The sequence below is a fragment of the Bos indicus genome, chromosome 19 (genome assembly GCF_029378745.1).
Source record: "Bos indicus isolate NIAB-ARS_2022 breed Sahiwal x Tharparkar chromosome 19, NIAB-ARS_B.indTharparkar_mat_pri_1.0, whole genome shotgun sequence".
NCBI lineage: Eukaryota > Metazoa > Chordata > Mammalia > Artiodactyla > Bovidae > Bos > Bos indicus.
This window is the reverse complement of record NC_091778.1, coordinates 14,074,801-14,088,346: the sequence shown is the minus strand read 5'-3', so window position 1 is coordinate 14,088,346 and position 13,546 is coordinate 14,074,801. Positions and strand designations below refer to the sequence as shown.

General features: G+C 59.7%; 1 protein-coding gene across 1 annotated transcript; it reads left to right on the top strand.

Moving 5' to 3' along the window:
- The first annotated feature begins 1,324 nt into the window (after window positions 1–1,324).
- Window positions 1,325–9,145, top strand: CA4 (carbonic anhydrase 4). The gene is made up of 8 exons (XM_019982379.2): window positions 1,325–1,479; window positions 5,569–5,622; window positions 6,486–6,641; window positions 7,299–7,444; window positions 7,566–7,664; window positions 7,936–7,999; window positions 8,326–8,492; window positions 8,819–9,145. Exons 1-8 carry the CDS (start codon window positions 1,422–1,424, stop codon window positions 9,011–9,013), a joined length of 939 nt encoding a protein of 312 aa, XP_019837938.1. The 5' UTR covers window positions 1,325–1,421; the 3' UTR covers window positions 9,014–9,145.
- Window positions 9,146–13,546: the final 4,401 nt, after the last annotated feature.

Below are 13,546 nucleotides of genomic sequence, written 5' to 3'. Positions count from 1 at the left end.
CTCTGAGGATCAAAGCTGCTCTGGGAGGCTGTGTGATCCTGGGCCAGCAGGTCCGGGGAGTGCACCAGGACTCAGGCCAGGGAGGAAGCCCCTTTGCCTGGATCATTCTGGGGGAGGCGATCCCTCTTCAGAGGTCTCTCGCCTAGGTTCAAAGGCCAGTGGGGGCTGAGAGGTTGGCAGCGGATGGGGAAGCGACTCGACCAGAAAACCGGGGCTTCCTGTTGATGTAGGGGGCCCAGGCCCACCCAAGTCCACATTCCCCACCCAAGTCCGAGTGAGCTTCTGAAACTCTCACAGACGCCCCCACCCCACGTGGGACACACAGTACCCAGAGCCATGAAGGGGTCTCCTGCAGCCCCGGGCCAAATCCAGGAGAGGGAGCAGCCCTCCTGGGACCAGAGGCAGCTTCCTTTTTAGGGAGGGCCCAGCCCGGTTTCCCCAAATGCTAGAGCCTCCTCCAAGGGAAGTCTCCTATCCTTAAACTGCTCTGAAGATTCTGAAAGATGAGATAAGGAGAGGTCCATTCAGACCCCAGTCTCTTCTCTTCCCATCTTATCTCAGGGGTCTGGGTGGGAGTTGGGCAGGGGGCGGTGGTGTCTCAAGAGGACCAACCCCTCCCCTCTGATCTCATCAGTTCCTCTCTCAGTGAGCCCCTTGGCAATCCATTTCTCAGTTCTGCGCCCCAACATCCCCAGCGCTGGACATCACATACACCCTCGCACAGCAATTCACAGGCCTCCTCATTCTGTTAGAAGAACAGTCTTTCGGTTGCTTAGAAATTAAGTGCGGAGCAGCCTGGGAGAGATGCTGAAAATGAGATAAGATCCAGGGAATCGGCGGTCACTCCCGGAGAGAGAGAAGCAAGCCCCGCTTTCGGGGAACACCGGATTCGAGAAACAGCATCGCACATCCCTCAACTCCGCTACCCCTCCGAAGGTCAGCTTCTTTCCCCCAGCCCCTAACTCTGGCCGGGTCCAAGCCCTCACGCTGGCTGCTCCCGAGGCGAGAGGGCGGCGCAGGGGTCCACGCCAACATGATCCAAGGCAGGAATCTGGGGTCCCACCCTTGTGTGGCCCAGGTACCTTGCGACATCGCTCTCCCAGTCCCCAACAGGAGAGCAGGTGTGGGATGGGGAGGAGCCGGGCGGAGGGCGCAGCCTCCGATGCAGGTAGGGGAGGGGGCCCCGCGCACTGGTGGAAAGGTGACCCCGAGCGGGGCGGGAGCGCTAGTCGGGGAACGGAGGCGCTCTGATCAGGAGAGCCAGGGGAGGGGAGGCTCCGCCAGGGGGAGGAGCCGCTACCCGCGTCCTGCTGTCGGGGCTCCCTCCCGTTGCGGCTCTGCTATAAAACCTGGGTCGGCATGACCACGGCACCCGCGGCGACCTCCTCGGTGCGCGACCCCCGGCTCGGTTCCCACGCAGGATGCGGCTGCTGCTGGCGCTCCTGGTCCTCGCCGCCGCCCCGCCCCAGGCCCGTGCAGGTGAACGAGGGCTTCGGCCCGGGGACCCCTCGGTGGCCCCTCAGTGGTCCCTCGGAGCTCCGGCCCCGCGCCCAGGCTGCGCCCGCCCGAGATGAGGCGGCGCGTGCGGCCGGGCGGGGCGGGCGCCGGGGAACCAGCGAAGGGGCTCGGGGCCCGCGGTCCTCCTCCAGGAGCCGTGCGGGCTGCGGGCAAGGATGCTCCCCTGAGCGGCCCCGCGCGCGCCTCCGCTTTCTCACCCTTTCTGGCGTGTCACGCCCTTGTTCGCGCTCCTCGGTCTGTCGTGGGTCGCTCTCCGTCCCGCGGGGGCTCAGTGCTTGGTGGCTACCCCCGGCTCCGACCAGGGGCAACGAACTGGGTGCGGTGGGGCCCTGGCATCGCCGCTTTCCGCCCTGATTCCTTGCCCCCGGGAGGCTGCCAGCACCTTTTACCTCCAGCGCTGTGTATGGAGCCTGGCCGGGGGCATCCGGAGACCCGAGGTCCCGGCCAAGCCGGTCTTTCCGGCCAGGGTGATTTTCGTTTAAAGATTAATGGTGAGGCTGAGCCCTTAATTATTCGCCTAGGTGGGAGGTGGCAGGAGAGGGGTGTTAATATTTGATAAGGAGCTGAAGGCGCCTCTGGCGTCTGGGCACGGGGATCCAATCTGATCTGGCATCTTCTCCACACCCCAAGAGGAACCATCTTCTTGGAAGGAGACCCCTATCTGCCATTCCCCTTCTCAGCTACCCCTCGGATGGTCCTTGGGGTCCACCTGGCCGCATCTCCTCTCTAAAGCTAGATGCTCCTCCCTGGAAGTGAGTCAAGGGTTGAGGGTTCCCCCCCAGTAGCAGAGAAAGAGGGTGTGGGTGCCTCTTTCAGGAGAGACTTAGCTGGCCCATGGTGGGGACGTGAGAGGCATCCTGAGCGAGAAGGCAGGATGTGAACATTTTTGTATATAGGGCTGGAGGTTTGAAAGCTTCCTAAGCTGCTGGGCTTATAGAAAGAGAAACGGCTTTGCAATTAATGTGGCTGCCGGGTAGCTGCATGGCCTTGGGTAAGTCACTTTCCTCCTTGGTAAGTCAGCTTCCTCCTTGGGTAAGTCAGTTTCCTCACTTACAAAACAGAAAGTAATTCTGACTTCAGGTACCGTACTAAGGATTCCAGTAAGGCAGTGGGTGTAAGTGCTAGTGTGGCACATGGCAGGCGCTCTGCAGCCACATGGCTCTGACTGCTCCACCACTGGCCTGGGCCCAGCAAGCCAGGAGCCTCTCTCAGCCACCCCCTCATAACAAGCTGTGCGCCCCAGAAGTGCTGGGGCTTTCTGACTGGGAGATGCCAAGCGCTGTCCCTCGCTTCATCTCCTAGGGAGCTTGAGGCTGCAGGGTGACCAGGCGGCACACTGAAGTTCCCAGGGTATCTGCTGCCCTGGAGAGAGGAGCAGAGAGGGTCACAGGCCCCTGTAGAGACCCAGACCTGGCCAGAAGCTACTGAGACTTTGCCCGGGGCATATTTGGGTTTTGCTGAGCTGGTTTTCAAGATCCCTCCCTCCCCCTGGAGTTGGAGGGCGGTGTGAGCAAGGTCCACCGGAGGGAACATCTTCAGTCATCTCTAAAGCAGGGGGCTGGAGGGATGGGTAAGTCAAGGGTGGGGGGCCGGAGCTGAGTGACTGGCAATGGCCGTTCCCTCACTCCATCCCTGGTCAGGGCAGAGGGACTGGGCAGAACCCAGAGCTTGGAGCCAAGACCTTCGAGTAGCTCCTCTCCTTCCCCGGCCCCCTGGGAAGTGGCCTGAGACTGCGGGCTGAAAGTCATCTACAAGGGCTGCCTGCTCACGAGCCAGCACAGAACCTGAGCTGGTTTGAGCCTGCCATCTCTTGCCTAAAAACCAGCCCCTACCTTCAGCCTTTGGATACAGACCTGACCCTGGCCTTGGCCTCATCAACATCACATTTTTTCTGGCTTTGGCTTCCTGAAGAGTGTAGTTACAAGGGCACTCAACCAAGCAGGTCAAAAGTCTCTGTGATTAAGACGCTGGATCAGAGGTCACCATTATAATCCCAGTAGCTGCAGCCAGAAGGCAGGAAGACCAAATTCCTAAGAAAAGCTCAGGCTGGACCAGATGGGCTCTGGGGAGGTGATGGGGGTTCCACCTGCTAGAACTGGGTCCTGAGGAGCCTGGCTCAGGTCAGGCTTGCCCTGAAACACCCCTTCCCGCCGGGCTTCAGTTACAGGGAAGGACCGGCTCAACTCCAGTAGCCCCTTGTGCTGTCGGGACCTCTGAGAGGTGGAGACACAGGGAGCCTTTTATGGCCGCAGCTGAATCCCCATCCAGTGTGTCTGAGGACACCGGATCTGGGAGATCCGTGACAGCTCCTCTTGCCTCGGGAAGGAAGGATGCTAGTGGGCTCAGAAGAGTTAGGGAAGTCTGCTGCAGAGAAGAAGCAAGACTCAGAGCAGGACTGGAGGCCAGGTGACGGGCTCCAGCACTGCACCTCTGCCCATGCACAGAGAGGGGCCTGGACGGGAAGCGGCCGCTACCCTTTGCTGCCCCTCATGGGGCTTGCCCAGATGCAGAGACAGGGCGCAGCAGAGCCCTGTCCCAGGCAGGGGATGGACTGGCCTGGGAAGACACTGCAGGGACACTCCTTTGCTGAAAGAGGCTGTGCCAGCAAAGTAGGGGAAGCGTTTGCTCCAGAACTTGGAGACTGGGAAACCCAGGGTGGCTCCCAGGGATGGGGGGTGGGGGTGGGGAATGGGGGAGGGTGGGGGGCCAGGGTCCTCTAGATGCTCACTCTACTGGCCTCCCTCCCACCTCCCTCTGAGAGCCTGCCCCTTCCCCATCTCATGTTCATGGCAGGGACCCCAGAGGAGGTTGGGTTGGGTGGGGATGGACGTGCTTAGAGGCCTTAGCTCAGGCTGAGCTGGAGAAGCTGTGCTTTTCTTAGGAATTTCCTCATCCCTGAGTTCTTTCCAGCTCACTTCATTTCTCTCCTCTCAGCCCCTCCTTAACTTTGGCCATCTGTGCCCCGACAGGAGGGGGCAGGGAGGGAGGGAGGGAGGCAAGGGAAAGGGAAGGACTTGACTAAATTCCAGGCTGCCTGGAACACTCTCTCTCATTAACCCTCCCTCTCATCCTCTGAGTGGATGGTGTTAGCCCTGTGGGTGGTATTAGTTCCATTTTACACTTGGCTAAACTACGGCTCAGAGAGATTAAGTGACATCACTAAACCCACCTTTCATAAGTGGCCCGCCTAAGAATTCCAGCTCTGATCAAATGCTTCGTCCACTCTGCTGGCCCAGCCTTTTTTTTAATCAGTAGGCTGATTTTAGACAGTTTCAGGTTTACAGAAACACTGAGCAGAAGTCTCAGAGGAGAGGGTCTCCCTGCGCAGCTTGTCCTCCTGCCAATCTTTCATTAGGGCTACATCCCTGAGGCAGCATTTTTTGAGGGCGATGCTGTGTCTGCTGTAGGCAGAGTGGGGGATGGGAAGGCAAGGTCAGGACCCTCAGCAGGACTGAGGTGGTGGGACAGGGGAGAAGGCCTAGGTAAAGGGGGCGTGTTCTGGGGAGGGGCTAGCCTAGTCTCCCCCATCACCCATCAGCTCTGGGAAAGCAACCAGGCTGAACGCGGCTGTGTTGTCCTAGGAGAGGGGGGTGCCCGGCCCTAATCTTCCTCTTCCCTTTTCCCCAGAGCCTCTCCTCCAAGTCTAGTTGGGGGTGGCTGATGAACAACAGTGATGCTGGCCCCTGGGGAGAGCTGACCAGCTTTGGAGGGGCCAGTGTCTCCCGGGCAAGAGGCCCAGGGGACCAGCTGTGCGTCAGGGACACCCGGAGCCTGGTTGCTTCAGCCGCCTCCTTCTCCATCCCTACCTTTTCTTCTTAAGTCTCCTCCTCCTGGGCCCTCTGTCCCCCAGGACAGGACCTCAGCTCCCTCCCATGCCAAGCTGGGCTCTGACTGCAGGGATGTTCCCAGCCTCTGACTCACCACATAAACACACACACACACACACAGTTACCCGTGTGCACACAGTTCGCCGGCACTCACAGAGATGGGTGCACGCAGCCGCACTGACACGCGTCTGCTCAGGCCTCACGTCCTTCCTCTCCCTTTCAGCGTCACACTGGTGCTACCAGATTCAAGTCAAGCCTTCCAACTACACCTGCTTGGGTAAGTGCGGCGAGTCTTGGGGTAGGGACCGTCCAGGCAGAAATGGAGACCCAGGGACGGTGGGAAGGATGAGGGTGGTGGTGGCTGCAGGCAGATATCAGCTTCACACACACACACACACACACTCCTGGTGCTCAGGAAACGGGATTTAGAGTGACCTGGACTTTTTCCTGGTACCTCCTGTCATCACCTCTGTCACCCAAGAAGTCAGCCCTCCGTCTTCTGAAATAAAGCAGCAGCAGCATCAAAGGGAGGAACACACTTTGCTGCCTCCTCTGCTGGCCTGACAGCACTCCCCGCCCCCGCCCTGCCCCCCAGTGTCAGAGGTCCAGACTCACGGAGCCCGTCTCCGCGGGGTGTGGGGTGGGGGCTCCGTCCTGCCCCCCAGTGTCTGGACAAGGCTCAGTGTCAGGTCTTGGGGTCGTTTCGCAAGTGGCCCTTCCAGGGGACTTCACGGCTTCCCTTCACTCTGCCACCCAGCTCCTTTGAACTTCAGAACCCCCAGGAAGCAGGTATCACCAGCATTCTCCTTTCACAGCTGAGCATCCGAGGTGGTCCTGTACCCCAGAGCTCACAGCCTAGTCCCACCCTGCCCCACATTACGCCTCGCTGACTCTGTGTGTGTGTGTGTGTGTGTGTGTGTGTGTGTGTGTGTGTGTGTGTGTGCGCGCGTGCGCACTCGTGTGCACGTTGAGGAGGAAGGAGGGAGAGGGCGGAGTTCTATGCTGGGCATCCCCCAGCCCAGTCTGCTGGCCTCCAGAGGAGGACCTTGCTGAACCTGGGTGGACCTGAATGGGGCAGAGGGCCCCATACCCTTGTGCCAGGTGCCCCTGATTCCCAGCCTAGCCTCCCTCCCTGCTCAGAGCCAGACGAGTGGGAAGGCAGCTGCCAGAACAACCGCCAGTCCCCCGTCAACATCGTCACAGCCAAGACTCAGCTGGACCCAAACCTGGGGCGCTTTTCCTTTTCTGGCTACAACATGAAGCACCAGTGGGTCGTGCAAAACAACGGGCATACAGGTGGGTATCGGGCGTGCGAGGTGAAGACCCCGGGCAAGGCAGCAGGGGCACCTGGTCTTGGGACCCACATTACCTGAGGACTGGAGGGTTGGGCTCCTCCTGGGAGGTGCACCTTTGCCAGGGGAGGGGCCGACAAGCCCTGCGTGGAGGGCAGGGGTAGAGAGGGAGAGCAGGGTGGGCCTGGGAAAGGAGGGGACGCTCTAGTGGTATTTTCAATCAAAGCAGTTTGGGGTGGGGCGGAGACGGGTTCTAGGAAGAAGGAACAGTGTGTGCAAAGGCACGGGGGCGTGCAACAGTTGGGGTGTTCAAGGGGCTGCGTGTAGCCCCGTGTGCGTGCAGGACAGAGCCAGCCCAGGGTCAGCCAGCCAGGCTGGGGAATTTGGACGCTGCCTTGAAAACACTGGGGCGCCACGCGTGGAGGGGTGGGACCAGGCTGAGCCGCGTGTTAGGCGGGCAGTGGGGGGCGTGCAGAGGGAGAGGCGGGCAGTGAGGCGCCAGGGGAAGGGCCAGGCTGTGCCACTCGCCCTGTCCCTTCAGGACCGCAGCCCAGGATGGGAGGGAGATAGGAGAGAAGGTCCTGCCTGGGGGGAGCTGGGACGGGGCTGGGAGAGGCTAGGAGGTGGGTGCGAGGACCCTGCACCCTCCTGTGCCCTTCAGTGATGGTGTTGCTGGAGAATAAGCCCTCGATCGCTGGAGGAGGACTGAGCACCCGGTACCAAGCCACGCAGCTGCACCTGCACTGGTCCAGGGCGATGGATCGGGGCTCAGAGCACAGCTTCGACGGGGAGCGCTTTGCCATGGAGGTGAGGGACCTCTTCCCCTGGGGTCGGCGCCTTGGCTGGGCCCTGGGTATGCTTGCTTCGGGCGAGGAGGGCGGTCCACGCTCTGACCGGCTCTCTCTCCATCCCACTCACCCCTGACCAGATGCACATAGTGCACGAGAAAGAGAAGGGGCTATCCGGGAATGCGAGCCAGAACCAGTTCGCCGAAGATGAGATCGCGGTGCTGGCCTTCATGGTGGAGGTGGGCCGCCACCCCAGGGTCGGAGGGGCTGGTTCCTAGGATTCAGGCGCCCGGGATCCCAGCAAGGCAGGAGGGGGCTGGGGAGGCTCGGAAGTCCCCTCTGTTACTCAGTGATTTGTGTACCCTCATGTGGGGAGCCCAGAGCCTCTCAGGGTCCTAGAAACTGCCCACCCACCCCCACTCCAGACTGGGAGAATGAACTGGTGGTCACCCCACTCCCAACCCCGCTTCCCCACAAGCCTCTCTTAAGCCCCCTTCCCTCCCATTCCAGGACGGATCCAAGAATGTGAACTTCCAGCCCCTGGTGGAGGCGCTGTCTGACATCCCCAGACCCAGTGAGTCAGGATGGCAGGGACTGGGAGGTGGGGGTCACAGGAGCAGAGGGGATGGGGGTGGAGACTTTGTCCTAGGAAGGAGGGTCCAGGGACTTCCCTGGTGGCCTGGTGGCTAAGACCGTGCTCCCAGTGCAGGGGGCCTGGGTTCAATTCCGGGTCAGGGAACCAGATTCTGCATGCTGCAACTAAAGACCCCAAGGGCCGCAACTAAGACCCAGCACAGCCAAATAGATAAATACATATATATATATTTTAAAGGAAGGTCTGCATGGTGGGGGCCTGAGCTCTGAGTGAGGTGTGTGAGGGGGTGACCTCTGTCCCCGCAGATATGAACACCACAATGAAAGAAGGCGTCAGCCTCTTCGACCTGCTCCCCGAGGAGGAGAGTCTGAGGCACTACTTCCGCTACCTGGGCTCGCTCACCACACCGACCTGCGACGAGAAGGTGGTCTGGACCGTGTTCCAGAAGCCAATACAGCTCCACAGGGACCAGGTACACAGGGCCCACACGAGGGTGCAGTATCCCCTACCCGGCTCCCGGAAACCAGCCGTCCCAGGGGCGGGGGCGCGGGCGCAGGGCGGCCCGACAAGCCCCCAGGTGAGGCTGATGCCAGCTCGAGCTTGAGAAGCACTCTTCTCTGATAATACGACGGTGGGAAGAGGAACCATGCACTCTCCAAACCGAAAGCTTAGGAAGCCGAGCTCCCCACCAGCGCCCCGCAGCCCCAGACGCCAAGGGCCTGCATCCCTCATTCTTTTCCTCTGAGCCACACACTGAGCAGGGCCTACCCGCCCTGACGAGCCCTGTCCCTCCCACAGATCTTGGCCTTCTCCCAGAAGCTGTTCTATGACGACCAGCAGAAAGTGAATATGACGGACAACGTCAGGCCCGTGCAGAGCCTGGGCCAGCGCCAGGTTTTCAGGTCCGGGGCCCCGGGACTGCTGCTGGCCCAGCCGCTGCCCACCCTGTTGGCCCCCGTGCTCGCCTGCTTGACAGTGGGCTTCCTCCGGTGACCCTTCCCTCCTGGACACTTGACCTCTGGTCTCAGCCCTTAAGAGGGCTTGGCCTCTGTCCCTCAGGCTTCTCAGATTGGACTTCGATGGTGATTAAAATATGGATCTATTTTTGGAAAAAACTTTCCCAAATCTGTGCAGTTTTTTCTTTTTTCCTTTTTTTTGCTGTGTTGGGTCTTAGTTGTATCTCTTGGGATCTTTCCTTTTGGGCGCAGTGGTGGTGGCAGATGGCCTTACTTGCCCCAAGGCAAGTGGGATCTTAGTTCCCCAGCCACGGGTCGAACCCATGTCCCCTGCATTAGAAGGCGGATTCTTAACCACTGGATGGCCAGGAAAGCCTGATTTTAGTTCCCACAACTACTGCTGTCTTTTTCTCCTCAACCCATCCTAGGGTGCCAGGATAAGGGCCTCGGGCCTGGAGACTTATTCTGAGCAGGGACCACTAGGCACCCCTCCCACCTTTGTGAATTCCCTATCGATGACACCCTACTTGGAGAAATGGAGAAGGGACCTCAGAGTTCCTACACAGTGACAGCTGGAGAAGTTCCAGTCCAGCCTTTCGTTATATAAGGGAGGAAGCAGAGGCCCAGAAAGGCTTCCCTGGTGAATTAGCTGATAAAGAATCTGCCTGCAATGCAGGAGACCTGGGTTCGAGCCATGGGTCAGGAGGATCCCCTGGAGAAGGAAATGGACAACCCACTCCAGCATTCTTGCCTGGAGAATCCTGTGGACAGAGGAGCCTGGCGGGCTGTAGTCCATGGGGGTCTCAAAGAATTGGACACTACTGAGCGACTAAGTGCGTGCGTGTGCACACACACACACACACACAGGCCCCGAAAGGAGAGGAGGCTGGTGAAGGCTGCCCAGTGAACCCCCAGCAGAGGCAGCTGAGACCCAGCCTGCCCTTTCCGCCCTGTACTAGGGGCAGAGTGTGTGCACACAGCCTGTCCAGGGTGGGTGGTGGAGTTCATTGCTTTGCCTCAATATTTCTTGCGCATCTATGTTCTAGGCACTGGGGTTATGGCAGGGAATAAGACAGAAATGCCTGTCGTCCTGGAGTTCACAGTCTCGCTGGAGACACTATAAATAAAAGAGACACACTGCTGGAGGCAGCTGAACCAGGAAGGGAAGGTAGTCAGGGAAGACCTCAGCGGTAGGGGCGCCCACTGGAAGACTTGAAGGGGGCGGGGGGCATCTGGAAGCCAGCAATATTCATGCCTGGAGTGGAGGGAGGGGAGGGGAGAGAGAGCGCAGAACGGGCAGGGGAGAGGCCCAGTGTGTCGGGTGCAGGGGAGGGGTGGGGGCAGTCAGGAGCCTGCTGCAGTGTCCAGGAGCTGAGGGGTCACACGTGAACCCCAGGGTCTTTGGCCCTTGAGCTGTCAATAAAGGCTCCCCTCCCCCCTGGCAGTTTCTAATGGTTTTTTTCTCTTCCTGGAATCCAAGGAGGGAGTAAGACTAGGAGGTAGCAGGTGTGGAGAGGACAGTCCACAAAACAGGGAGAAAGAAATAAGGTCTTTTCTGGGACCCGAGAGGCAGGTCCCAAGTCAGGCCAGGCCCCGGGAACCAGGGGTTGAGGGGTCCCAGGGCAGGGCTGGAGTTTTGGAAGAGCGTGAGATAGATTTTGAGAGTGGATTTTGGAGGAACATGAGACGAGAGGAAGAGGCCAAAAACGGGCTTTACTGGGTGAAGAGGGGCCCTGGGGCCAGGGCCAGGGCCTGGTCAGTTGGTGCAGGTGAGGTGGGAGGTAGATGGGCCCCCCGGGGGTAAAGTGACTGTGGATTCATTCCCTGTGGACCGAATCTCCAAGACAAGAAGAGCAGGACAATCAAGGCAGGAAGCTGGGCCCTCCCCAGACCACATCTCTCATTCTGCAAGTCAGGAGACCTCCTCGACCACATAATTGCAGAAAGGCTCCTTGGAGGTCAAAGCAGAGTGATGTCAAGGGATACTCCACCCATAGTCCTTTGCGGTAGAATCCATCTGGGCTAAGATGCTTGTGTACACATGAGAGGGTCCTGAGCTACATCAAAGATGGACTGTGAACCAGGTCAATCAAAAAGATCGGCCAAAGGAAACCCGGAAGAAATGCCCCTTGTGAGTGATTTAAACTGTCATGAGGGCGAGACTCAGGGACTCTCCCTCTGAGGCTGCCTGTGTGTCTATCCACACGTACTGTACACTTTTGCCTCCTAATAAATACTTTACTGGCTTCACTACTTTCCGTCTTTGTGGGAATTCTTTTCTGCGAAGTTGAAGGCCCAGGGCCCTTCCCTGACCACTGGCCTAGTGGCTAGGATCTGGAGCTTTCACTGCCACCACCCAGTCTCAACCTCCGGCTGGGAAGCCAAGCCCCACTTCAAACCACCACTGCAGGGCAAGGCCACCTGAGATCATGGGAACAGCCTTGGTAACAGGCTTCCGGTCTGGGGGTGACACCTACGGAAGACGTGGAGCTCGGCTGGCACACACGGGATTCCAGCACCCGATACTCGAAGCCCTGGCTTGCTGCTGCCCTCTGGAGCGGAGCTGGTTGGAGGAGGTGACCTCTAAGCCTTCTCGGGCTTCGAAACCCTCAGAGGCCCTGACTACCCCCAGCTAGGCCTGGGGGACAGAGAAGGGTTATGCCCCCTCCCCACCTCCATAGCAGCCTCCCTGTCCCTTTTCTCCTTTGTGGCCAAGAATAAGCACCCTCTCCCTTCACTGGTGACCACACAGCCAGCCGTGGGGTGGTGGTGGAGGGGTGGGTATTGCCGTCACTATGGCAACAGCAGGCAGCTTGTGTCAGCAGGGGGTGTAGGGACTGAAACCTGTTCTCTTTGGTTCCCATACAGCCTGGGGGGATCTGAGATCTCAGCTATGCCCTCCTCTTCCTGGTCCCTCCCAGGCTCGGCGCTCTCTCTCTTGGAAGTCTGAACTGCCTCTCCCCTCCAGCGCCCCCCACCCCCATCCCTGCCCTCCAGGCAACATTTGGTAACTAATAACACTGCAGCAGAACCAGTAAGTCCCAGATCTCTGCCAGAGACTAGGGGAGCCTAGGCCTCTCCAACCACCACCCCCCTGGCTGAAGGCGCACGACCGCCCCCCCCACCGCCCCCCCCACCCCCTGCCGCCCCTCTGACCCCACAGTAATGAACCTGACCAGCGGAGCCCGGAACAGGCACGGCTTGTCCAGGGCCTGCATCTGGCGGCCAGAGCAGGTGCCGTCCATGCTCCACTCACAGCAAGGTCACTGCGGGCGGGTCACTCAGGCGGCCCCACCCCCGGGACTGGCCCCACATCCCAGAGGCTGGGGTAGAGGGGCCAGTGTATTCCTGAGAGCGGCCCCCACCCCTGCAGAGCCCGTCTCAAGAGAATGGGTTTGAAGCTCCTTGTGCCCATGGATTGCAGCACATCAGGCTCCTGTCCTTCACTATCTCCCAGAGCTTGCTCAAACTCTTATCCATTGAGTTGGTGATGCCATCCAACCATCTCATCCTGTGTCGCCCCTTCTCCCACCCTCAATCTCTCCCAGCATCAGGGTCTTTTCCAGTGAATCGGCTTTTTGCATCAGGTGGTCAAAATACTGGAGCTTCAGCTTCGGCATCAGTCTTTCCAGTCTGGCCTGGCTCCTGACACAGCTCCCCCAGAGATGAGGGGGCGCGACGAGGAGCCCCTAGCTCTACTTTCATTGCTTCTGAGTCCTTGCATTGGGCATAACAATGTGTATACACACACACACACACACACACACTGCATTGCAGCTGGCTAAGCCTGGGGAAGGCTCCGTGGCTGAAGGGCTGGGCCACCACCTGACTTCTAGTTCCCTGGCTCCCAGCATGTTCAGTGAATGCCTGCTGGAGCCACCGCGGCCTCCAGGACAATCGTCTAAGGCTGTACTGCGGTCACACGTGGGCTGAGGGTGCTGAGGCACATGGCGGGGTTAGGGCACCTGTCAGAGGCCGCGGTCATTCTCTGCATCCTCGGCTCCGTGGCCAGCCTTCTCCCTGACAGTCATCCAACCTCTGGGCCTGGACAGGGCAGGGTCCTACAGCACCCTGTCCCACCCCGTCTCCACGCGCCACTCGGTGTCCCTGACGCGCTGTCTCTCCGGCCCGTGTTTAGATTTGGCATCTGGGAGGGAGCCAGGGGCTAAAAATACTCCCCGTGTATTTAGATGATTCTTAGAAAATAAACTTCCCCATCTTGGCTCTCCGTTTGCACACTTGCTGGCCCTGCTTCCTGAGGCTCTGTTCGGATAGTGTTGGGAGTGGGTAAGGGAGGTGGGGGCGGCGGGGAAGGGGAGGGTCCAGGGGTCTACAGGGGCCCTAAGTCAAGGGTGCTGGAGGTGGAAAGGGACATAGGTGAAGGCTGCCCTTTCAAAGAACTCCAGGCCTGCCTGCACGGAGGCCACGTTGGAGACCGCGCTGTGCTGGCCCCTGAGGCCCGTGCTCCCCTGTGGGTGAGGGGTGGGAAGAAGCCAGAAAGCTGGTAACCTCGCAGGAATGGAGCTGAGTGGTTTCCCTGCTCGGGGCCTGGGCTGAGCGTGGCCCTTCG

Excerpts from the sequence above, each read along its gene's own strand:
- CA4 (XM_019982379.2), top strand. The coding sequence starts at position 1,422 with ATGCGGCTGCTGCTGGCGCTCCTGGTCCTCGCCGCCGCCCCGCCCCAG. Across the intron at positions 6,642-7,298 it reads GCAAAACAACGGGCATACAG|TGATGGTGTTGCTGGAGAAT; the intron begins GTGGGTATCGGG and ends TGTGCCCTTCAG. Across the intron at positions 8,493-8,818 it reads TACAGCTCCACAGGGACCAG|ATCTTGGCCTTCTCCCAGAA; the intron begins GTACACAGGGCC and ends TCCCTCCCACAG.